General features: G+C 38.6%; 2 protein-coding genes across 3 annotated transcripts; one reads left to right on the plus strand and one right to left on the minus strand.

Annotated features, from left to right (window-relative positions):
* Window positions 1-234: 234 nt before the first annotated feature.
* LOC121297679 (cadherin-related family member 4-like) lies at window positions 235-15342 on the minus strand. 2 transcript variants are annotated; one of them, XM_041224116.1, is made up of 20 exons: window positions 15147-15342; window positions 11877-11906; window positions 10022-10209; window positions 8216-8378; window positions 7701-7792; window positions 7097-7204; window positions 6709-6812; window positions 6217-6347; window positions 5864-6038; window positions 5310-5460; window positions 5108-5210; window positions 4498-4704; window positions 4074-4213; window positions 3450-3588; window positions 2956-3161; window positions 2048-2181; window positions 1557-1613; window positions 1236-1308; window positions 612-639; window positions 235-316 (listed from the first exon to the last, which is right to left on the minus strand). In XM_041224116.1, exons 1-20 carry the CDS (start codon window positions 15154-15156, stop codon window positions 261-263), a joined length of 2295 nt encoding a protein of 764 aa, XP_041080050.1. In that variant the 5' UTR covers window positions 15157-15342; the 3' UTR covers window positions 235-260. The 2 variants fall into 2 exon arrangements, with proteins under 2 accessions (XP_041080050.1, XP_041080049.1); XM_041224115.1 differs by lacking the exon at window positions 15147-15342 and adding an exon at window positions 12404-12930.
* A 1822-nt stretch (window positions 15343-17164) lies between these two features.
* Window positions 17165-22922, plus strand: LOC121297672 (PAK4-inhibitor inka2-like). Its single transcript, XM_041224107.1, has 3 exons — window positions 17165-17241; window positions 17512-17555; window positions 21899-22922. Exons 2-3 carry the CDS (start codon window positions 17553-17555, stop codon window positions 22814-22816), a joined length of 921 nt encoding a protein of 306 aa, XP_041080041.1. The 5' UTR covers window positions 17165-17241; window positions 17512-17552; the 3' UTR covers window positions 22817-22922.
* Window positions 22923-26198: the final 3276 nt, after the last annotated feature.

Below are 26198 nucleotides of genomic sequence, written 5' to 3' on the forward strand. Positions count from 1 at the left end.
GCCAATATCCTTTTATATATTAGCCTCCTCTTATAGTGGAATATAGTGCTGATGCATGTTCCTATATTACACGGTTTTACTGCACTAGCAATAAAAGATGGCTTTTGAAACCATAGGCGTTTGTCATTTAATGATATACAAATGCTTGCACTATGCGTTCATTATTAGCCCCCCCCCCCCTACAAAGTCAAAAAAAGAAATGAGAAAATGCATTATACCTAGATTCTTTTTTTGGGGGGGGGATTGATGGGATTCAAATCTTAAGTCCAACGTCTCTCCCCTGTGATCGTGTTAAACAGATAGTTTCTTCCTGTAACTGAAAATAACAAAAAATGCTTTCAAGTGTCCTCCGATTGTTAATGTTAAACAGGAGGTGAACAAATAATCAAATTGTTTAATGACATTCCAAATCAAGGAAACCTTTCTAAATAATCACAGTGTAATCCCTTTTCATATCAGCATTTACAGTATAGCACTATAATGCACATGTCCAACGGGCATGGCACAGAAGAGCATTGCCTACACAAGATGACTGGTTACCAGGGAGCTGGTTGAATTGCACACAAGTTAAATCCAAGTTTGGATATTGGAGGTTTTGCTACTGATCCTACCTGGATCTTGAGCTTGTCCATCAAATACCTGAAAAAGAAAAAGAAAGTATTCTTTCACAGCTTGGATTAGTTCCCACCGGTGTACTGTATTACTCAGTAACACTTTATACAGAATCTATATTGACCCAGTAATTATCCATTCATATTTAGAGAACAGTACATACACATTCGTTTTATTCAGGGTTCTGTTTACAAAATATTGTCTACAGCTAACCTACATAGCATTTTATTTATTAAGGCATTCTCTATTTTTTCAAAAGACACACAACTCCCTCTAGTGGAGATTAGAGGAACTGAGATGCCTTTCTATTAATGAGCAACTCTAACCCCGACGTATACACACACGTTCCTTTTGAACCCGAGGTATGAAGCAGATTTCACAAGGTTTTCCAGTTACAATGTATTTTTCTTTGACCAGGGAAGATATTTCTCTGCAGACCCAGTGTCCCCATTAAAAGGTCTTGGTTACCCATCTGGACCCCCATGGAATTGTCAGTGCATACACAACATTGGTGAAAACTCCACCATTCACATAGGGAAGCAGAAAATTAAAACTCTGAATTCTGTAAAGGAGTCAGTTTCTAAATGGTCTAAAAAAATAGATAAGCAGAGTACAGTACTAACCTGAGGTGCTGGAGGTGCTGCTTGTGTGTCACGTGGGTTTTGTGGTTTGGTCTCTTCAGAAAAATTCACGTACCTATTTATAAATGAATAGAGTAGAAATTCATACATATCATTACAAATGGTCTTTTGTTTTTGCCAAATTGTGGAACCCATGCAACACAGAACTGAATATACAATTTGTACATTTCTTGTCCATAACGTACCAAAGCTTATTATATAACAGATTATTGCAGCCTTTACATAACACATTTTAAAATTATGCAGAACGAGAAACGGCAATACTGCGCTGACAAATACAAACATGAAAGATTAGAAACGCACGTGTTTTGAAGTAGCGGCTGGGTCATCTTTTCGGTAGGTTTTCCAGAAACCGCAGTACTTGAAATACAAAAGAAAAAATAAAAAGATTGTCTATGAGAGACAGCGTCAGGATACATAAAAAAGCAAAACCTATACAGGAAGGTGGATGTATTTGGAAAATCTTGGAGGTGGTAGAACCAACGGCTTAAAAAGAAGAACAAAGCGCCTGTCAGAAACACTATCAAAACAACATGCCAGTAAAAAAAGGTACTAGACAACACTAGCAACGGAACTTGCCTGAGAGAATCATAGAATACAGCTGTAATGTTAGACTGCGTCAGAGGAGTTCTGACACTGTACACTAACAATACAAAAGGTGTTGAGATCTCGAGCTGTTTAAGTAGCGACGATAGAGGTGCAATTAAAGAAACACGAACCTCTTACTGTGGTGCTTTAAAACCTATTACACACAATGGCCATCACTGCAAGTAGAGACTCAAGTTATTATTTACCACTGCAGGATCTTCCAGATGAGCAGTCCCAGTGTGATCAAGGCAAGGGTGATTGTGACAGTCATCACGGCAACAAACCAGGGCTCCGGCTCCCAGTAAGAACTGAGCACAGTCTGCACCTGTGGCTTCCTGGTCTGAGTGCGGAAACACAGCACAGCGGGAGGACAGGGAAAGATAACAGTTTCAATGAGCAACTCTGAAGATCATGTATTAGTATGATCAATCAGGGGGCAGCACGTTACCATCAGCTACATTCTCAACACTGTTCCTCACTTTATTACGACTGGACGAGCGGTCCTCAAGAGCTAAAATTGTAAATGTGACTAATGCAGGCACATCCAAGACAAGTGCCTTCTCTACATCCCCACTGATGAGAATAACCTCCTTGCACTAGCTATTAACGGTGAGAACATGGTCACGAAAGAGCAACTCAATTTACCATAATTTGAGCTCATCAACTGTCCACAGTGGCAGAATGTGCATGTGGGCGACATCAATCACTTCTAATTGAATCAATACCATTAGAGCGAGTGCAAGGAATGTTTGCTTAACACCTGGAGCACCAAAAATCAGGAACGTGATCTGTGAGCAGATGAAACAGTTCCACTAATTCAAGACAGCAGGTATTCTCAGTTTGCAGTCAGTGCTTGAGTAATTACGTATTGAGCAATTCCCTGTTAATCATGAAACACTCTGGGTATGGATTGCAGGCTTGGGCTAGCAACTTTACTGAAACTGGTAAACTTTTACAAATATAACATGCTTGATCTTTAAATTCTAAACCTGTACTGATAAACACTACTTCAGGATTTATAATCAATAATCACTTATGCACCGATCCTGTCTTATGAACGTGGACTTGATCATCAAAACTTATCAAACTGTGCGTGCGTAACTGTGTCACTCACTGTTGTTGGTGTTGTGGTCGTGGGCACTGTGGTTGTCCACGGCTTCACGTGGATAATGACCAGGACCGTTGTGGAATATTTGCCATCCGTCACCTCAATTATGAGCTCAAAAAATGTGGGGTCAAATATCCCGTCTGGATTATACAAGAAGGCGTTTTTCGAAAACAGCTGCAGTTCGTTCAAACGAAAGCGATCATTTTTACCACCTGCAGGATTAATAAAGACTTTCAGGATAGAAATGTTTTTCTACAGTGCACAACAAACCTAGCGCAAACTGGAAGTGCATGAAACCACAGACTGACAGCAGAAACAGAAGCCTCACTTCAATAGTCTGAATGAGGTAAACAGCAGGTACTAAAAGTATAAAATCATAGGAAGTGTTGAGTCTCAGGAATCTGGTGGATACACATGATGACTGCTGGGTTTTACTCCTCCCTATAACTCCAGACTTCGCTTGCCACTTGCTTTATAAGAACAATATCTTTGAGCCGTACCATTGATCATTGTTGCCGTCAGTCTATTTCCATCAATATCCCAGCAAATCAATGACAGGATTTCCTCGGTTAGACTGAGAGTAGAGTAAATTTCTGTTTCATAAAATGGGTTGCATTCTGGTGGGTTATCATTAACATTCTGAGAACGACAGAGGAAAAAAACACTTTAAATATTAAATTACACCAATTGAAGTTTGAATAATTACACTGTAATACAGTGGCACCCAGTATTGATACCCTCATATCTTTTCAATGCTAAATTCTGTAACTTGCACTGACATTACCACTACTTTGGAAATGTAGATACATGTACTACATATGAAAATTATACACTAAAGAACTATGGTGTAAAATATTTTAATTTGAAATTATGATCTACACTTACAGTGATGGACATTATATAATATATTATATATAGACACACACACACACACACACACACACAGAGAATTATTCAAAATAGTAATTTCCGATTTTTTCTTTTAGCGTAAAAATATAAATCTTTAGCCTGTATCCCCGATTATTTTATCTGACATGCACATTAAAAAAAAATTAAAAACAACAAAAGTATTGAGGGCTATATTAAAAAAAGTCAACTAACAGCTCTGTTAATCACTACAGTACCTGGACCATAATAGTGACCTCCTGTGTGGTTTGCATCCGGTTGCTCGGGTTTACGTCCTGGTTCAGATCCTCAGCCTGGACGACAAGCTGGTAAGTCGTCTGTTTTTCAAAGTCCAACTCTCTTCTGAGATAGAGCGCTCCTGTTCATCAGGAGTAGAGAATCCCATTGAAGAAACATTTATGTTCACTCACTTAAAACCTAGGGCCTTGTAGTGACTTGTGTTAATTAGCCAGCAAAGGATGTCAGTTGTATGTTGGCTTCCACAGGTTTTATTGAAAAACCCACTGCAGTATACATCTGAATATTTTTTCAGCACTTAACAATAAATGCTGGACAACTAAGACGATGGTTAAGTGGAAAGTCCAATCTAACCCTCTCCCGCCACGCTGCCAATTAAAAATGACCATTATTTGTTCGACTGACCGGTCTTGGAATTGATGGAGAAGCCTTGGTCTGCGCCTATAATGGAGTAGCGGATAGAGTCATGTTTCCAGTCGCGGTCGGTAGCCTTCACCATCCCAATCACAGTGCCTCTGCCAGCATCCTCATCAACCGAGAACTGAAATGGTGGCTGAAACTCAGGTGGGAACTCATTGACAGGGGTCACCATCACCAACACCTGCACTACAGCTGAAACACAGAGGAGCGCAATACCTTCACACCACTCCAGATTGGGAAAGCGCTGCTCACTGTCGTGTGCTGGAGACGGCTGTTTAAAATATCAGGTTTGCACAGGTATCAAAACTGGCCTTGAAAAGTTCTGGTTTGGCGAACAGAGCAATGTAGGGTCATTCCCTAAAAAATGGGTTCTTTGTTTACACTAATAAGATTTCATATCAAACTAAGAATGTTGTGGGCGATGCACCTTATTAAGATATGTTAGAGATATAAAAAAAAAGTCATGGATTGGCTCTAAAGTCCTCACTCGGTGAACAAGGGTTCTCTAAAACTAGTTCTGAATGTTTGAAAAATATATTCTCGTGGCCTCTGCTTGCAGACCAATACTGTAGATAATTTGAAAAAAGAGACTTACTTGTGAGAGGTGGCAGGCCGCCATCAATGACAAAAATAGTGGCTTTGTACTGGATTTTATTGTGCTCAATTTCATTGCTGTCATAATCCAAAGTGTTGTTCACCTAAGAAAGAGAAGGGAGACCTGTTAGTTACAAGACCTCAAAGAGTATACAAAAAGATTGAACTAGTGGAAACTCCAGGCCTACTAGCATGGGACTCGCCTGGAGCTGGCTCCCCTGCAGACGGAACTTGAACTGGGATACTGCGTTGGGCTCCAGCTGGTACGACACACTGTTATTGGTGATGTCCGCATCGCTGCAGCTGAGAGTGGCCAGCTCTCTGTATTCAGCTATGGTCTCTGGGATAGAAAGCCTGAGGAGATAGAGATGATGGGGTCAACATCTCCTGTACACAACAACGGATCATTATACAAGGCATATGATTCTTTGGTTGGTCGAGCCATTGTTATAAGGTATTCTGTTCCTGTAGATGAAGACAGAAATACATTTCAAAAACTCTCAATACAAACACAGAAAAAGCCATATTTTACCTTGACTGCCAGATTCCTGCCGTGGTAAAAATTGTACTTTTACATCATTCTATTAAAATCTTTGTTAAAGAGTTTAACAAACACATATCATCAAATTGAACACTAAGATTCACACATGCATTACTCTACCTGGCAGAACTGTTGTAAGTTAACACCACGTACCAATTTTTTAAGTAAAAAAAAAATTAAACAACAATGACGACACACAATGATCCTTCATCTTACACTATGGCCGAAGGTGTGCAGGTAGGTGGGTTATCATTAACATCCAGCACAGTAACATTAACTGTCGCAGTGCCGCTGCGGCCTGTGCTGCTGAAGGCTCGAATCATCAGGATGCTCCACTGCAGCGCTCCATTTGCTTCAAGATCAAGTTCAAATATGGTTCGGATGATCCCATCTGCAGCAGGTGAGAGAGAATTAGTACCTGTATACAGCTGTCTACTTGCTTTACTTGTATAACTTTCCACAGGCTAAGACAGGAGTCCCCAACAGTTGAAAGGGGGACTAAAATTAGCTGTAGGTACTTGGGTGATATGAGTTGACCGTACGAGCACATAAGGAAACTGCTCACTTACCCTGGGATATCCTGTAAGCAGGATAATTCCTCACAAGCTCATAGCGCACATCAGAGCCTAGAGCTTTCACTATCGCCACCACTGAACCAGCTGGAATGTCCTCTGAGATAGTGACAGACTGAGATGGAACCCTGCCGATAAAACCATTTAAATAAAAAAATGGGGTCATAGCGAGCAAGTTCTACTCAAGTGGTTTTATAACACTGCACAGATAAACTAAGAAGTTCTATAAAAAAAGGGGGCAGTATGCCTAAGATGAATACAGTAAAGTACAAATGCTTAGAACTGAACACAGTATAGATCTCAAATATAAAAAAAGACCACGCCAAACAGATATTCTATCAGTCATTTCACATTCAAATTATTCCTTAAAATAATCAAGATTTAGTCCCGCCCCCAGAATTCTATACAGTCAAAAAGGTTATTTGCCGTGTCTGCTTATGACACTTGGCTGAGAAGTGTTGCAGACATCACATCCAGCCCTGTACTCACATGAAGTTGAGTGTGTGGTTGAGGACTGGCAGAATCACAATCCTGACTTTGCCTTTGCAGCTGGCACCTTGTTCATCACTTACAGTCACATTGACAATGAAATCCTTAAGAATGGGGAGAAGATAATATGGGTAGGAGCTACTGGGCAATGGAACAGTCTAATGATCTCAAACCCTTCATTCAGTCTGTGTGTGGACATTCCTGCGTGGTCAAATAAAGATACCAACAGACACCGTTGGATGTTTCCATAACTTTGGATCTTTTACCAATTACTTGATAAGTACTTTTGTTCACAGCCACTAAAGCAATGAAATATACCTCACTGTTTTTAATGTGCTCATACAGAATGCTAGTGAACAGAAAACTTGGCTGGATCAACACCACTTACCTTGTCACCGCTTTGATAATCAAACCCTTGGTTGGAATAAATAGTGCCTGTGCCATCAATCACAAACTGTGGTCTTGCGGAGGTGGGCCAGACTTGGTGAATCCTGTACTAAATAATCAGATATAGAAATAAAAAAAATAAAAAATGCATTATTGAGCTTCAACAATACCCAATTCAAAATGTTAGCTATGCATTCTTCAGTAGTATTAAACACTTGCAAACCATTTGTGTAGGGCATGTGACCTGAAATCGCTTACAGCAAGAAAAAGAAGACATCTGTATAGTCACAACTTTGAAATTGCCCCTTTCCCCGCTACAAAACTATTTTTTGTTATGCGGATGACATTTTACAGGAAAAAATTATGCAGCTGATTTTTTTTAACCTTAGCTTTGAAGAGAACAATTTTAACGTTACTCAGACAATGACTAATAGAACAATTGTTACTAGATTTGGTTCTATTATGCTACAAAATGATAGCATACCTATAAGTCTCTATAATAGTGGTAATCACTACCATTTAAAGCACAGAGTTATTTTGGATTGTAACAAATGTTATGACAACCTGTTCAATTCAGTTCAAATAAAGCATTACCCTTTACTTACATTTAATGTATTGCTAATATCAGGGTCAGAGGCCACAACATGGTAAATCTCTATAGGAACTGTCAGATCGTTTGGAATATTCACCACTGCACCTGCAAAGAGATGGATACTCCGTCGTCAGATATGTATTCAATTAACCACAAAAGTGAGTCACAACGAAGTGTACCAGTGACAAACAAGAACACCTGTTTTCTCTTGAACAACAAAAATGACAGCGAGTAAATCACAGTAACAACCAATCAAATACATCCAAATATAAAAACAAAATAAGCTGATGAAATGGCAGAAATCCAGCACTGAGCAGAAAGTTTTGTTCAGCAAAACGTGTCTGTAAAGATAGATTTGGTGCCACCTGCTGGTACCACAAAAAGTTTCATTCAACATTATAAAACAAACAAATTACTGTCCACACAAATAGAAATCTGCCGTGTGTTAACTATTTCTTAAACATTCAACTATAACAGCGCCCACGGTTGGTCTACTAAAGCATCCAGGCTTTAAGGATGGAGAGCTACCTGGAAACTGAAAAACAGCATCACACTGTGGTGGCTCGTTGACATCCAGCACTTCCACTTCCAGGGTTCGTGTGGCGGTGCTGTTGTTAGTGCTCACCCTGAGCTCTAACCTGTATAACCTCAGAGTCTCAAAATCCAGCGAGGCATTACTGCTGAGTCTTAGCTGAGCATAAAGAGAGAAAAAAAAAGAGGGTTGAACTGGAACAAACATGCACAGTATGCCACGCATGGTCTACACCAGTGGTTCTCAATGCCACCACTGCCCTGTTGGTTTTCGTTCCAACCAAGCTCTCAATTACTTAAATGAGCCCTGAATCGAACTAGTAATTAGCTTAATTTGACTTTTTAAATAGTGTAGCTTATAAAAAGTTCCTTATACAATTTTATACCTGAAATTAAATCTCCATCTGTTTAAAATAGTTAAAAAGCTCAGATTAGGCAAATTATTAGTTCAATTAAGGGTTCAATTATATAATTGAGTCCTTGGTTGGAACAAAAACCAGCAGGGCAGTGTTCCCCCAGGACCAGGGTTGAGAACCACTGGTCTACAGTATATACGAAACAGGAATGGAAATACAACTCTTACTGCATAGCAGTTTTACCCATTCCAGGTTTAAATAAGAGCTTGATTAACCACAGGCTCATAAGTCTTTTTTAAACTCATAGTAAAGACCAGGAATGGATCAAACTGCTGTGGGAGTCTTACTTCAATCCCTGAAAAACACGATATACACCAGTGGTTCTCAACCCTGGTCCTGGGGGAACACTGCCCTACTGGTTTTTGTTCCAATCAAGCACTCAATTACATAATTGAACCATTAATTGAACTAATTATTTGCCTAATCTGAGCTTTTTAACTATTTTAAAACAGATGGAGATTTCAGTTTAGGTATAAAATTGTATAATGAACAAAGACTTTTTATAAGCTACTCTATTTAAAAAGTCAAATTAAGCTAATTATTAGTTCAATTAAGGGTTCAACTATGTAATTGAGTGCTTGGTTGGAATTAAAAACCAGCAGGGTAATGTTCCCCCAGGACCAGGGTTGAGAACCACCGGTATACGCTACCCTCCAACAAGTATATTAGATAAGAAATAAAGATCAGCCCCCCCCCCCCCACCAGTCTTTCTGTGGTTGTTGCTGATCATGACCTCCATCTTTCCGCATCGCTGCTTTTGCACCTGTGCCGCTGAGCGTTCCTCCGATAACTGGCTTTCACTGGAATGCAGCAGGACTGTTTCTTTGTTAATCTAGGGCCCTTGTGTTGCAATGACCACCCGTAGGGAATTGGTAGCCAGATTCTGACATGTACTGCCTGTCCATCCGGAGTGGTTTCCCCCATACCCCAATTGGTTCACAATGGCCAGTAGGATTGCTTAACATTTTCAGCAAGCAATAGTTTTTGTGCTTTTTTTTTTTTTAAGGGATGTCAAGTTGAGTTTGAAGAGGATCTAATGACAAATGGTGACCATTGTTAGTAAGAATGTACACAGGAAAGTATCCTCCCCCTACCTGGAATGGGGATGGTCCCAGAACAGGTCCATGAGCATACATACATCCAACATGAACCACTTGGGTGAAACAGACAGGCACACTGCTCTGTAACATGACGGGGCCGCAAAGAAACTTCGGACACCAGAACTGGTGAATAACAGAGACCTAGAGGCCCAGCAAAATATCTAGGGAGCTCAAGGCCTATCACTCAAAGCGTGCATTTCTGATTGATTTAGACATTAGCTGAAAGATTTGGCTGTTACACTTTAATCAATATTTGACAAGGTCATGGTTCAGGTTTAATGCCGTACCTTCACATTGTGAATATCCCCTGTTCCTTGAGGAATGGTGGACAATGCAAAGACAGTGGTAGGTGGGTCTATATTAATTATCTCAATCTGAGGGTTGGGGTCAGCAGTCTTCACCTGGAACTCCTTCACCAAACTGCTGGGTTGACTGTCCTCTTGAATTTTAACAATAGTTGAAAAGTTCAGAAATTCTATAAAGAGACACAAAACTGTACACTTGTATTTCATTATTTATATATGAAATCTGTCCTTAGACAAATATCATTTCATATATAGAATTTCAACTACCAGATATGACAACAACATTTATATGTACATTTAAAAGGGATACTTTCTATAATTTACATGTTCATATTTGTATTCCTAAAAGCAAAAGCGAACTGGCTTGAAAAATGGTCACTTGTGTGCAGCTTTAATTTCTGTCCCCCCAGAAACTGAGATTTTCCATTAAGTTACAGTTGGCATGGAAATAGAAGGATAGACATTACAGATGCACACCACCAGTGGTAATTTACAAATTCAGCTTAGAGGTGTTTTTTTTTTTTTTTCTGTAATAGTCAGTAAGCCTGGTAAATAACTTCTTAGCAAAAACAAAACCAGATCAGATTAGTAGAGGAAACACTGGTAAGAAATTAAATGTTAGTAAATATGGAATTTAGTGTCCCCTTTAATGAAAATATCATTAAAAAAAATTCCTAACTTTCAACTCTAGTACAGGTAGGCTGTTTACACATTGCTTGTATGTAGGTTTATACATACTGTACATGCTAATACACAATGTTGATCTCTTTTATAGTCTGCACATGCCCCCATTCTGACAGTAGCTGACAGTTTGTGCATGTCTATTTCATCAACTGTGATTCTTGAGTAGCCATCTCCAACATGAGTCACTGTTATCTATCTCTTTATTTATTCAAGTGTCTTAATACTGGCCATTGAGATATCTTCCCTCACTCAGAAGAACTTCCTGATTTCAAAATGCACAATCAAATCTAATACAAACAAGCAATCACAGTACAACAGACTGCAGTAGGACTTACACAGTTATATGAAATGCCTTGGTTCTTTTAATTTCTTAACTCTGGTGAGAACTAAATAAGAAAACACTGGTCTCCTTCAGAACCGTTAGTAACCTTACAGCTGTACAAGGTGTTTAGAGACATTATTTTGTCAGGAAGTCACAGGGCTTTAACAGTTTTAAAGACCTTAATCCAAGTTCATATCTGTAGCTACACAGCGATGAGCAGTAAAACACAGGAACATGTAAATGCAGCCAGTTTTTTAAACATTTTTGTAGTCTGAAGCATTATCCACATTGTATTGGCTCTTACACATTCAGGTACCTCAGTCTTAACATAAGACTAACTCTGGAATCTGAGCTATCACAACATACTGGTCCCTGAACAACAAAAAACCCAGAGATGTAGTCTATAGTACAGCTGTGGCCAAAAGTTTTGCATCACCTTACAGAATTAACTAATATTAAGTCATAAAGTCGAATGAAACCTGCCGAAGTTGTAGCGACAAGAATCTAATAATGTGACATTTGAAATCTAACATGAAATATTGTACTACTATTATGGCTTGTGGTAGGCTTCTGCGATATCATTTTGTAGTTTCTTTGATTGCATGATAAATAAAATAATGAAATTATGTTCATATAGGTGCATTGCTGATGGGAAAATGTGCAAACACCAGCATGGGTTGAAACTAGTCAAAAAACCCACAAAATCCACAGGCCTCTGGTATTGCTCACTGTCTTGAATTGGGGGGCTTTAAAGCATTTTACAGGAGCACAAGTCTCTACTGGTGGACAAACAACTACAACCACAGATGTCATAAATGAAAGAGTGCTTACCTGGATCCTTCTGTGCCACTGTGAATTCAACTGTGAATAAAGCAAGGTTTTAATATTCACCCTCCACAAATATTCATAATCCAGAGTTTACAATACATTCACCTTTTATCTCTCCCAGTAACAACACAATTAAAAAAAATGTAATAAAACAGTAGTGTGTTTGACAGAAAGAGTCATTATTAGAACGTTTGACAATTTGTCAGTATTTTTTTTTTCTTTATGGAACTTTGACAAAAAAAAAAAAAAAAAACTTAACACCCATCATTAGGTAGACATTTTAAAATATTGTTTTTGCATGTATACGATTATTTGATGTTACAAATCCCTCAAGCATTAAGTTACTTTGTAATAAAATGTGTGGTGCCAACCTAACATTTTCCAGCTTAAGTCCAAATTACTGACCTTCAAATATGGGAATGGCTGCCAGTAATTCTTAATTATCCCCACAATTGTTTTTAACCAAAAGCCTTTAACGGTATCAAAAATCATGTGGGTTTCTAAAGAGAATTACATTAAACCTGGCTTACCTCTAAAAACGCAAATCTGCAAAAGAGCAAGTAGAAGCACTCTGAAAAGGGATATTTGATCCATCTTGTGAGGCTGTAACTGCCTCTGACTGAATAGCTTTCCTGGCAACCCAGCGCTGTTATACTGACACCATCTCTGTTTACAGCAGACACCAGGCAAGGGTTGTCAAGCGTTACCGGGTTAAGGATACCGTCAAGAGAAAGCGGCCTTCTCAATAAAATCTATTGCATTGCAACACCCATGAAATCCTTCATGTCCAGCCTTGACGGTTTTATTGTTTGGGTAAAGCCCGCTGTAATTGGGTAACTCATTAACTACAGTAAGCATGTGTCCAACACGGTTGGTTTTATCTGTAGAAGTGTCATGTAATGCAGACCTCTATAACATGCAACGCAGCATGTCTGTGTATAGGGTAATCAAAACCAGACCAGTGGTTCCCAAGATATAGCCAAATGATACCACAGTCAATCAGGAGTGAGCACTGTTAAAATGTATCTTACCATGACCTACGTTCACAGAATGACTTTTTGCAACAAATGTTCACGCAAAACGTCATCAAATTTATACAAGAGACTGGAAACATCTACTTTAACAATACTATAAAAAAAAGTCCTAATGAAAGTTCAAACTGTGGAATACATATAAAAGTATTTTGTTAACTACACTTACTTTAGTAAACTGACATGTTATTGTGTGTTACTCATCTTTTATTTGAAATTTCCTAGCAACCTTTTCCAGAAACTTAGCAACAGGGTTTATCTGCATGTGGGGCAAGGTGTGAGCTGGTCAGTTTTGATTTACTGTGATACTTTAAGCTGGCATTCACGCTGCTAAGGAAATATTAACACATAAGGACAGCACAAGTGATCTGCTACAGAACAATCTGTTTACCTTGCTTGCTTATCACCCTGTTTGTCAGACATTATTGCGTCAAACTGAAATGTGACTTTTTCATTTTTATTTTTTTAGAAAATACAGTACTTATACAAGGCAGTCTAAAATAGATGTAATGTTTCTAACAGTAGGATCTGGAAAATAATGCTTCCCAGTATAAGCACAGTACAAGAAAATCAAACACTGCTGCTATTTAACTAAATACTTCTAGTGTTTTCTCCCTAGTGATGATATATTAACCATCTTGCAATGACCATAAAAAAACTAAAAAATACTAAACAGGGCGTGTCGCTGCAATACAACATAGTTACCAGGAAGTAAACATTTTAATAATGTAGTTTAGTTATGTGGTTAAGTGCACATGTACAACTCAATTGTTGGAAAATGTCTGATTTATCAAAATGCCCAAACGAGGTGGTGTAACATTTTGACTACTTCCACAAGCATTTTCCCCACAGACTTCAAGTTCTACAAACTTCAGCTTGAAAATTCTTACCTGTACAAATACCAACTACCACTAGAGGACAGTAAACGTGCACACGTCTATAAGAAGTATTATATTTATTTCCATCTGACAGTAAAATGTGAATAGGCGTGCTGGATCCTTAACTGAAAAAAGAAATATAATTATTAAAATAAAAAATAGCATGGTTGGATTTGACAACAGTTCTTAATTTTTAAAAAACATGAAGGTTTGTTATCATTGCATTAAACTGTAACGATAACAGGAACCCAAATTCTGATAACCTGATGTTGAATTACACACGAGTTTATTAGTATTCTGTTTGAAAAAAAAGAAATACTTAAAAAGTAGTTGTAATTTTGAAATTGTATTTACGTATAAAACAGACATCCCGTTCATGTCAAGAGGCACGTTTCACATTTAGTGATACTAAACTAAAACTCAACATGGGTATAAACCCTCACTGGTCCTGCACCATTCTACCATCAATTAAGTAGTGTATATTATCTAAATGCCTCGGAAGCCCGTTAACCACATTGTTCTTCCCTTACAGCTGCATGAACAGCTCCTAATAGTCAACTTGCAGACGAGAGTGAGACTTCTTGATCACTTCAGTGCAGATTTACCACGGGGCCTGTTTTTCTATTGGGAAAACTATTGGGACATATTGATTTCAATAATATACCAATAATCTATGCAAAATCAGTATCGTTATTTATTTGTCTTTATAACGAATATTATAAGAGAATGCGTTTAAAATAACAATTGCACAGACTGATCAGATTACTGAAATCAAGTTTGATGTTTTTATGTTCAGTACAGCAGAAGAAACACTATTATAAAATACATTATGTTGATGTAATAACAGAACCCGAATTGCTTGGATTAAGATTGCATCCAATAAATAAATAGAACATGAAGTTGCGGTTTATGTATAAAAGACTATACAATTGACATTTACATTATTATTATTATTTTTTTTTTAACACGAAAGCAAATCTAATTATTAAGAAAACACATGCAGGTTTACGTTTTTCTAAAACTACAGTAGGGTCTTTCAATAAAAAAATGCATTTGTGTTACCAATGCATTTGTCAAATCAAAGTATACAAATTCGGCACTAGATGGCAATACTTTCAAAGCAATTGGTTAAAGGAAAAAAATTAATAAACGGCCCATCAAGCACAAAGGTAAACCCTATTTTATATTGTTTAGTTGTATTATTTCGAAATACGTGTTTATCGCATGCATAAATATATACTGTACATTCCAACGTTCTATCAAATCAAACAAAATGACATTGGGAACATTCTAGTGAACAGCATAGACCTAGGGCTATATGCTGAAATAAAATAGGTGTTTGTTTAATATTTAAAGTTCCTTACCCCATTTCATTTTTGTAGTGTTGCGACTTCACTGCATTCCTACCACCACAGGTATGAATTGCCGGATCATTAGGAGCTATTCAGCTGACCCCACTTCCATTATAAAGAGAACACTGCTCAAAAAGACACATACACGTGACACACTCCTGTGACAAAGCCCAGACAGTATTACAATGTGACATCGAACACTGCAACTGAATTTTAAAATAATCTCATTATCAGTATTCACAATTGACTCGTTTTTTTGTTTGTTTTGCATTTAAACTAAATAATTATGCAATGTAATGTAATGTAAAAAACACATTAATAAAACACTTTGCTGTGTTCCAATGTTGTCATGCATTGTAGAGGTACTATACATTTATATGTGTTTTTACATCGGTATATATTTATATAATTAGACCAATACACTACTAAAACCCCGCAAGCGTTACATTTCGAGGAATTTAATTTTTTAGCCTACAAAACTGATCAGCTCTGCATAATAAAGCAAGTCAACAATAAAGCCAGCCTTGAATACTGTCTTGACCGCGTGCTTTACGATCACTTACTGAGCAATCACCCCATTATTGATTGCAATTCCCCTCAGTGATGTAAACTTCCTTAGTTACACTACGCGACGGTGATGGTATTGACATATTGTCAAGTTTAACTGGTCGTACTAAGTTAAAATCAAATAGAACATTTTCCCTTTTCAAGAAGCCTAAAAACACTGCATTGTGGCCATTGTGGGGCTTGTTACCAACCAATTTAATGACCAGTTAAAAACAAAACAAACAAACAAAACTAGAATGTGAAATTCCGTAGGGCTGTTTAATGTAAGCAGATACATATTTCAATTGGATATTATTTGTTCCATCCAGTGACCTCCCAGCTTAGACACAGAAGTATGGCAGAAATGCAGTGCGTTTAGATAATCAAGTTACCACATTACTTACAACAATCACTAATTTTATCAACCCGGAGAGAATGGGGTTGATTTACAATGAAGCCGAAAGGCCAGTATTTTAGAGTCGCCTCTAAACCAGTTTTGAGTGATGTGTGAGCTTTATAGCACTATGTTCGATTTTCAAATTATAATTTATATAGACGAGAAGGAAATATCGGTCTTCATTTGAACAAAGCTAACTTTTCACAAACAATATATTTCATGTATTACAAAATATTTGGGTCGTCCTAATATTAAACAAGACTTATCTTTACACAGATTGAACAAAAGGCAATTGAAACAGAAACTTAGAATTAAATGAACATTTAAAACCGCGTGGCTCCTATTAAACTTTACATTATTGACGTTTCCTTCACTCAATCGCTGGTTGTCGTCAAATCACGCTCTACTGTACACTAGTGCTATCATGAATTCTAAACAAATGTCGATTGTTTTTAAATCTAATAACAAAGTTACATCGTTCAATTAAATACACGTTACTGTTAAATTTTCGGAAACACAAATAGATGTAATATATGTTGATTTACGTTTATTAGTGTTGTAAGCTTGTTTTGTAGTTCCTGCAAACGTAATTAAATCATATTTATTTTTCAATATTATGAAAACGGTGTTTTCACTTCTCCAGTAGTACATCAATTTGGGCCAAATGGTCTGTGTATACAACTGCCTGCTGGCATAGGCGCTAGCAAGTTGCTTTGTTGTGGAGACAGGAGCAAACGAATGCAAAGTAGTCCAGATGCTCCCGGCTACCTGTAAATGACCCCCACTGAGACGATGACAGTCTGCCCCATCCTCCTTTGACTTCAACCATTTGACTCGGTGGTAAATCTCACTGCGGTACATCATCTTCCTTATCGACGAACCCAGCGCAGCATACTCTTGTAATGCAATTTATCCCCAGCTCAGATTTCAGGGGCTCTGCCATTGGCCGAGACGGCGATGCTCAATTCTGACTGGCTGTTTGTTACAGTAGAAGCAGGCACTATTTGTACAAAAGCGCAAGAGGCTGTACTGCAGTGTGTTCAAAACGCTGAAGTAAAGTTATTGAGTTAGTTATAGTTCTGTGAAGTCTCGGAGATTTTGGTAACATCCTGGAATCTGGTGTGGAATATCAGTTTTTCCTGGACTCAAGAAGTCATTCTAATGTAAGCAGCTGTTGTGTTTTTTTTACGTTATTAATATTATTAATATTTTTACGTTATTAATATTATTAATTAAATTATATATATATATATATATATATATATATATATATATATATATAGTATATATATACATATATATATATATATATATATATATATATATATATATATATATATATATATATATATATATATATGTGTGTGTCAACACAAATAATCCTATTGACGATAACAGTCGTTTATTACTGACCAGGCAAAAAAAACAGGATATAAAACAAATTGGATTTTGACATCAGCAAACTGAGAAAAGAGATGGTAAGTTTGTTTTATATATATATATTTTATTTTTATTGAACAAATAATTTTATGTTTTAGCAAAGCGAAAGTATGACCAAAACAGATTCATTAAAACTTTGTGTACGTTTACAGTATTGTCTGAAACAAGTTTTTTTTGGCATAACGATTAAAATGCTTTTATTTGTTCGTATGAGAACAACTTATTCTCAAGTTCCACGGCAAGACATTTGTCTGTTCGTTGACTTTATTTACCTACCACTGTTCGATATATGTGCTTGTAAATATTGGCAGTCTAGATGTTTTTGTATAGACCATGTGTTTGTTAAGCGCAACCAAATGGTGACTTTTGTTGCTGGTGTCTATAAAGATACACCCAGTGGAAAACCCCAAAAATAACAATTAGAAATTGAACAAGTCCCGTCTGATGCTGGTATCCATACAGACTTGAATAATACTGATATTAGCTCATACGAAAACAATTGTGTTTTGCGTTTTTGGGGTGTTCCAAATTTACTGAAAGGTAGTTTACCCTGCGCTGTGCAAACGCTTGCACAGAGACTTGGCATCAGTTTAAACAACCTATTTCAGTTTGGATAACCTATTTCAGCTTTTGGCACATAATCTATATCGTTTTATTACTATCACTATCAGTTATGGCGCCTTTTTTTGTTTATATTTGGCTTGAATTCATTTGTTTGGTCAGAATTAGCTGAATTGGTCTTGGTGGGTAATTGGCCTTATATCAATATGTATGTGAGTGGTGGAAGGGGGTGGGGGATTAGGAGCTTTGAACTTGTTTTACATTGGCAGTATGCATGTTATTAAAAGGGGTTCAGTTCAGTTCAGCTAATAAGAATTGGAAATGTACAGAGGAGATGGATGGGACAATAAATGTGGCTTCTCTTTGGAATGTGCCCAGTTCCAGGTGTTAGACAAGTCAGTGAATTCTATACAACAGGGGGACACTACAGTTCAGAGGGGGGGTGGGGAGGGGGGGGGTAAACAATTGTATTTGCATAATGAGTTCTGATAGGCTAAAGACCTACATCTATAGTGGTGGTGGCCACAGAAACACCATCCTCGCACCAAGTTCCTGGATCTTTATCCTAACCGCCAGAAATAATTCAACTGTTCCTCACCAGTCCAGATTCTGGTTCCTGGTGATCCTTTTGTTATGTGTATTCATTATTCTGTGGGCAGGGTTTCAGATATTGCAGTTTTGTGTGCCTGTGTGTATGTATGTGTGCTAGTACCACTTTGACTGTGCTTAACAGAAGAAGTCATATTGTTTTCACACACTCTGGGTATTAACTGGTTATCCTATGAAAGAAATTGGAAGCATGAGGCAACTCTAAATATTTCAAGATGTCTCTAAAAGCACAGCTCAGTTTGCCTGCAAGTTTTCCACACTGGGATCCAAAACCCTCTTGCTGCTTAAGCATTCTTAACCCATGCTGACATATTTGAGCTGTCATTATAAAAGGGACAATAATGCATTTCTGGAACCTGGGAGCACACGGCTGTATCCTGACTTTCAACGCTGACACCAGTCTGAAATCAGAGCGCCTAGGGGTTTTAACAAATCGTTTCTCTCTCCCTCCTCTCACTCCCTTCTGTCTCTTAGGGACCAATTTGGAGCCAAATAGCTGCATTTTCCACAGTTGTAATAAAATAGCAATGCAGTACTAGTTCAAGTATTCACAACTTGATTACAGTATATTGTAACATCTATACAGACTAATGTGGAATTTGAATCCACGCATAACCACACTTTTAGAATGCAACCAACTACCCTACACACGTAGCAATTTATTCTGTGAACAGATGATAACATTTTTTTGTTTGAGGTTACTAGTCTGCAATGTTGAAAATACAGTGCACTCCGTTTATATGAATCACATCCGTCCCGGATTATTTGATTCTTATAAGCGATTGATTCTTAAGTGAACTGATATGATTACAATTAGTAAAAGCGTGCCTCCTCGCATCAGCAGTTTAAATACAGTATACAAATGTCAAATGGTGCTCAATCACATCAAATCATCAAATCAAGTCAAAACACATCAAAACATCAAATCAAGTCCTCGGTGGTAAACAGCTTGTTATATGATCACGATTATGTTTACTCAAGGCTGCAGAATCCTATTTTACTACAGTATACTTGAGAAGCAATTGTCTCGTGAGGTGTTACATGTAATGGCCAGTACAGTTACAGTACAGTTTTTTTATTGTCAGGACTACCACTCCATTTCAGCATCTGTGGCTTGCTTTTTTCACTAAGCGGAGATGCAAAGCATCGTAACAGCCCCCCCCCCACCGCACTGCTACGCAGTCCCACTCCCTCTACATGCATATCACACAATAACAGTGCTGTGCTCAGTATGTATTAATGAATGTTTATTCACTTTATTAAAACTAATTTTCACCATGTCTACTGTGGGTCTCTTCGGACCAGGGAATTCTACTGTATACATGCAGAGTACATGCCTAATCACGCAAGTTGTGATCAAATTAAAATTCAAAAACATATTACATGCAGTCAGCTTGCCCCGAAATGATTCTTATAAGCGGATTGTTTGATTCTTACAGTGGTTAGTATAGGAATGATTTTGTCCCAGTGGTCTTGATCACTATATGCGGTTGATTCTTATATCAGTAATTCTTATAAACGGAGTGCACTGTAATTATATTTTCTGAAAAAGAAGGAGGTGTTTTAACTACCCCTGCTGTTTGAGTGCAGAGTAAACCATTTTAAACAGCTTGCCACTATACTGTTGAGACTATTTCACATAGCACATATTACAAAAATAAAAATCTGTTGTCTTGCTGTATAAAAAGACATTTCTGCTTACACTATGTTCCTAACATTTATACACACAAATACCCCACATAACTGTTCTGCAGCCAGTATAAATTGTTTTGTACATATTTGTGTCCTAGAGGGAGAATCAGTCAAAAAGTCTTGGCAGGAGAAACAACACTAACTCCTAACTGCTTCATTAGATGCTCAGTCTCCCAACTGCTTGAAGGCTAATTTGACCGTCAAGGAAATGACTGCTCATGATCTTGTCATCTACTTCGAAAAGAAACAGAGAGCCTGTTTCACTCCCATTTCTAACCATGTAAACTGAATAACGTTTATTACAGTTTTATTTTTTGTTCTTTAAAGTCAAGGCTAAATTACAGCTCTGCTATGTACCAGGGCGGGGGAGCCTGAAATAAACCAGGGATATTTTAATGGTATTTTGGAATTTCTGTGGGCTTACTTCTAAAAAGTATGGCTCGTTTAGAGGTGTGGAAGTCAGAGCTGAGAGATCAGGTACACGTGTCCCATAATTGGCAAGGCAGCTTTTGTGAACTCTGCCAGTCCTGTCTGTTTTTTCATCTCTGGCAGAACTGAAATCTCCAAATAGCTATTGCTTCTGCCTGCAAGTCTCTGCCTGTCTCGGGAGCACAAGAGAGGTTTATAATTGTGGTTCAGCCGTTACTCCAACAAACAAAAACATATCTGTTTTAGAACTTCCAGAAACCTACCCCTTGTTTTTAACCCCTACAGTGCTGCAGGCCTCTGCCACCATTTACCTATTGGCTATGGCCGGCATACATCAAAGCTGTCACTGATCATGTCACTGATCATGTTCTTCAGCTATCCCAGATACTAATCTATTGTTATCTTTATCTATTCATTGAAGTCCTTGTTTTACAACACATTTTATGGATTGGGGATCAGGGCTGAAGATCAGTGTTGGGGTCCATGCACATAGATGTTTCAAGTTGTGGAACCTGCACACGTAATTGTTTAAGTGAGTTCTAGAATTGCTTTTAAGAAATAGGATTCCAAACTTCAGATGTGGAATATAAAGTTCTTGTCGAACGCTTATTATACAAAGCACATTTCTATTAAGTCCAGCACAAACAGGATAAGGAATAGTAACCTTTGAATCCATGCATCTATTTTCATCCTGCGAGACTCAATCATGTTTTGAGAGGTTGGCACGTGATCACAACTGCAGCAGCTTCAGGAAATATTGCCTTGTTGAGAGACAGAGAGGGAGGGAGAGAGGGAGGAGAGCCTTCCGTTTTAGAACAAATGGAATTTGAGCCCCAGTCTTTTCAACCCCCCCATGCCATTTAAATATAATTTAGTGATATGAAATAAACAAAACATTGTGTCTAACTCACGCCCCCCTTTGAGATGCCTCTTGTTCCCTTTGATTTTTCATGGGATTTTTAAATTGATGCAACTTGTTGAATACTGAGCTACTACTTTTTTAAAGGGTAATTTAAATTTGACATGTTTCTCAATGTATTACTGGAAGACAGCTGTGATTAACTGTGATCTCTTTCTCTTTTCTCCTCAGCTGTGTGTGCGTGAGTCTGGGGACTGCCTCAGGGAGCAGATGCAGTGCGTGATGAAGACTCTGCAGGACCTGAAGCAGATGAAACAGGGGTTTAGGGCCGCCGTCAACCCCAGCCCCCTGTCTGCGAATGCCCGAGGCTGTCAGAAGAGGGTGCTGCAGAGGGAGCGCCTTGCTCGGCTCCGCAACTCTGACATCTCCGAAACGGGCACCTACGACTCAGCCTTTTGCTTGGCAACGACGCAGGAGGAAGATGGCAGCGTCCGATTGGGTGTGGGCTCCCCCAGCAGTGAGAAGAGTCTGGAGTTTGACTCGGGTTACTCAGAGGCGTCCTGGCAAGATGATCCAGTTGTTCTTAGAAGGAGCAGAAACATCAGGGTGTCTTCTGGGGCTTGTCTGCGTACCAACCGAGCTCCAAGTGGTCGAGTGAGGCCCAAATCCACCTCGGACGCTTGCTTGGAGCGTTGGACCTCCTTTGAGTCCAACGACCCTGAGGATTGGACTACCTCTTTGCTCACAAGGGGACGTAACCGCCAACCTCTAGTCCTGGGTGACAACAGCTTTGCTGACCTCATTGAGAACTGGATGGACCTCCCTGACTGTCCAGAAGCGGCTGAACTGAAGCCCAATTCAGGACGTCGCTTGGCCAAAGACTTTATGCTCAACATGCGCCGCAAGCTGGCTGGCATGTCACGGAATGGGGACGACCGGGGGAAATCAGTTGTGGGTAACCAAGCTAACAGAGCGGGAGCTCCCAAGCGCCTCTCCTGTCCAACCAGCTTCCAGGTCCGAGCTCCCTTCTTCCACCAGTCACACACAGGGCTCCACGAAATGGGAACAGGCTTTTACCAATTCACCGAACTCATGAAAACTGGGAGCCGGCAACCGATCATCTGCAACGACATCATTGGTTATATTTAACCAGCCAAAATCAAACCTACAAACTATTCTCTCCTTTTGTATTTTGTATTATTTTGATGGTTTATATTTCATATTCAAAATGTTATATTTTTCTTGAAAAATAAATGCCACAGTTTTACAAAAAATCTGTTTCTGTCCTCTCTAAGGTTTACTTATATTAACAATAGCTTAAAAATTCAATTTGATGTTTTTTTTTATTTTTTTATTTTAATTATGAAGCTAATTAAAGACAGCGATATGGATAATGATGGGATGGTTTCTGTACATTTTTCACAATATTGAAAAAAAAAAAATCACATATCTGGCCTTTAAATAAGCATGTTCAAAGATGTCATGTTAGGAACACCAATGACAGGCAGCTTTCCATCATATCCACATTGATCAAAAAGTGTGAGCTAAACCTTCAAGCAAAAACAGAGGTAAAACAATCAGACAGTAACCATGCCCACTGTGTGCATGCAGCTTCTAATCCTTTGAGGAAAAATTATCCTTGAGATAGAAAAGATTGATAGTCTCAAAGTATGAAACTATCATTTTGTAAGAGAATGGTTTCAGAATACATAACAGGAAGCCAATCTGAACCAGTAGGGACATGACCCTGTTTAGAAGAGTGATTTGTCTGTGATTTTACAGGGTTAGTTCTCAGGGTTACAAATGTGTTTTATACAGAACTCTCTCTGAAAGGCCTTCAAGTGGGCTAGTCTTTAGAAGGAGCTGGTCATGATGAGAGTTTACTGTATCTGCATTTTGCATTTCAAAAAAACGAGAATATAAATGTAAGAATATAAAATCTTTATTAAAGAAAACAAATGAAAGTGAGCTGCAGTATGGAGCATTCAAAGAGAACAGCATGTTTGTATTTAGATATTCCATCATTTCTCTGGGGGATGCTGCAACAGCTATGCATAGCTGGCAACCAGTTTTCTCCGATTTATAACCCAGAACACCGAGTTAAAAACTTCATGAATGTCCTAATATGGTTTAATCCGGTTATTAACTTCACACCACAAATACAAAGATACAGCTTTTTCTATTTTTCAAAACCCCATTTTATCTGTTTCAGAAATATATCCACACAAGCATGAAGGAAGAAAGGACTCTTGCGATGACACATCTGGATTAAAGCAAACACGTCTCATATCTCACACAGAATTTGTTTTATTTCAGTGCCAGTAGTGATGGCTGTTTTTATGTACCAGTATTGTCACAGGAGAATAACTATCCACACAGCAAAACACCTGTAACTTTGTTCCTGAAAATCGCAGTGTCCAATAATCCTTTTCAATCTTATATTAAAAATGTTTCTACTCTTGCATGATTTAGCATATCTTGTTGGCAGTCCAGTTTGTCTCCATAACCTAAGGGCATTTTAAGCTGTAGGGACATACATTCACATCTGGGTTTGTGTAGGGTGTCCAATTATTCAGCAATCTATTTACATGTTAACAAGTAGCAGCAGGCATATTACAGCAGCAGAAAAAGCAGTACAACACAGCTAAACATGATTAATAAGAGCCAGGAATTATTAATGTGACACAGCCAAATTCATTTTTTAAGATATACATTTTTTTAAATTACAGCTATGGCCAAAGGTTTTGCATCACCCTTGAGTTTTGGCAACTTGTTTCCAACAGTGTCCAGACTGTGTATATGTTTCCAGTCCACTTGGGAGTCTTAACTATATAAGAGTCCTTACCTTATACCTCCCTGGGTTCCTGAAAGGAACTTTCCACTCCTAAACCACTCACAGAATGGTAATTGTTTGGCCAGAATATTTCACCTAGCTGTTATCAATGAAGAGATGGCATTGGTTTTTGGAAGGGAGCTGGAATAAGGCAGTTGTATTGGTAGCTAAAGATTATGGAGACGAGCTATGGAATGTTTGCTACATACAATACATACTGAGAATTTATTTGAACACCCTTTCCCCTTTCAACACTCAGGGTGTTGCTGTTAAAATGCATTTTTCAAAATGATCTTAAGCCTTTGTTCCCTGTCAGTTGGTTGTAGTGTGGTCCCTGTGTATATTTAAAACCCGGAAGAAATGTGTTGTTTGGTGGAAGAGGGAGAAAAAGAAAACAGGAGGGGAAATGGAGGGGGAGGGGAGGCATAGGATGTTTATCCAACAATGCTGCTTCCCTACCTCACGCACTCCAACTCCTCCCTGCTCACTTCATCATAAGTAAGGGACCCCTCTGTCTAATGCTCTGTACACAATGCAGGTACAGCACAGAGATGAAGGTGGATGATCGATTGCAGTGGAGGCTGATGCCTTTTTGCCTCAGTGAAAGGTGAGGGTCTCTTCTCAGAGCCAGACGCATAGCACATCAACAGACCGTGCAAATCCATAAGTGCCAAAGCTTCATGCAAACAGAGTGAGCAAAGAATGGAAATATACAGAGACTTGACATAAGTAAATAGACAACCAAGTTTGAAAGAACACCTGTCTATTCTCGCACTGGCAAAATATGAGTGGGACTAACACTCTGAGGTGTAGCCCTTTGCCTTATGCAAGGCAGCAATGCGCTGACACAAGATCAGCAATCTAAATGACCTTTAAAGGACTTTCTGATAATAAAACATTTTAAACCAGTGTATCAGAAGCATAGGAGCTACCTTGCATGGCTGTAATCCAATGTTGTTGTTTAGATGACTTTATTATTGCTAAGATGCGCTTTAATGAGTTATCTCATATGGCACTTCATCCAAAACCCCCTATTTATATCACTGTCTTGAAATTCACCCCAAGCCAGCTATTACAAGACTATATATTATATTGTATTATATTCATTGTTTTTATAACCTGAAACTGACTCTGCATTCTGTAACCTAAACTCATAATTTGCTGAATTACTGAGAAATGTATACACTCGATTATTTTACCCCCCCCTTTTGCTCCCAATTTAGAATGTCCAATCATGTTCCCTCACTAGCAATTCACATCCAAACACCTCAGGAGAACTGAAGGTTCAGTGGGCGTCCTCCGATCCCATAACCAAACCAGCTTCCTCTTTTATACCCAGGAACTCGAGAGCAGATGACAGCGAGCTACTGGCCTCTGGAGGACAAAGACCAGCCCTACAGGAGTCCTCACCAGGAGCCTGGACAGTAGGGCACTCTGTAGCACGACGAGGAGAAACAGTCCCTGCTGGTTTTGCCTTCCTAACCTCTGGGAGTGTCAGAGCCTATGTGACGCATAGCCAGGACTTGAACCTGTGCTCCCCTGACTCTATGACTCACTCTGCACACCACACGGCCATGCTTTTACAAGGAGAACCATTTGGGGACCCACATCTAGAACAACTGAACCATGTTTACAGTATTACGGACAGCCGTTTTAAATATTGTGTTGTATACGTCTCAATACAGTCTCTCAGTTGAG

The sequence above is a fragment of the Polyodon spathula genome, chromosome 23 (assembly GCF_017654505.1).
Source record: "Polyodon spathula isolate WHYD16114869_AA chromosome 23, ASM1765450v1, whole genome shotgun sequence".
Classification (NCBI taxonomy): domain Eukaryota; kingdom Metazoa; phylum Chordata; class Actinopteri; order Acipenseriformes; family Polyodontidae; genus Polyodon; species Polyodon spathula.

Bases quoted from the DNA above. Each gene is read 5' to 3' on its own strand.
- LOC121297679 (XM_041224115.1), bottom strand. From the start codon at position 12,467: ATGGATCAAATATCCCTTTTCAGAGTGCTTCTACTTGCTCTTTTGCAG. The intron at 8,379-10,021 runs GTACGGCATTAA...CTTTATGCTCAG, and splicing joins GGGATATTCACAATGTGAAG to CTAAGACTCAGCAGTAATGC. The intron at 5,461-5,863 runs GTAAGATGAAGG...CTATCTCCTCAG, and splicing joins TGCACACCTTCGGCCATAGT to GCTTTCTATCCCAGAGACCA.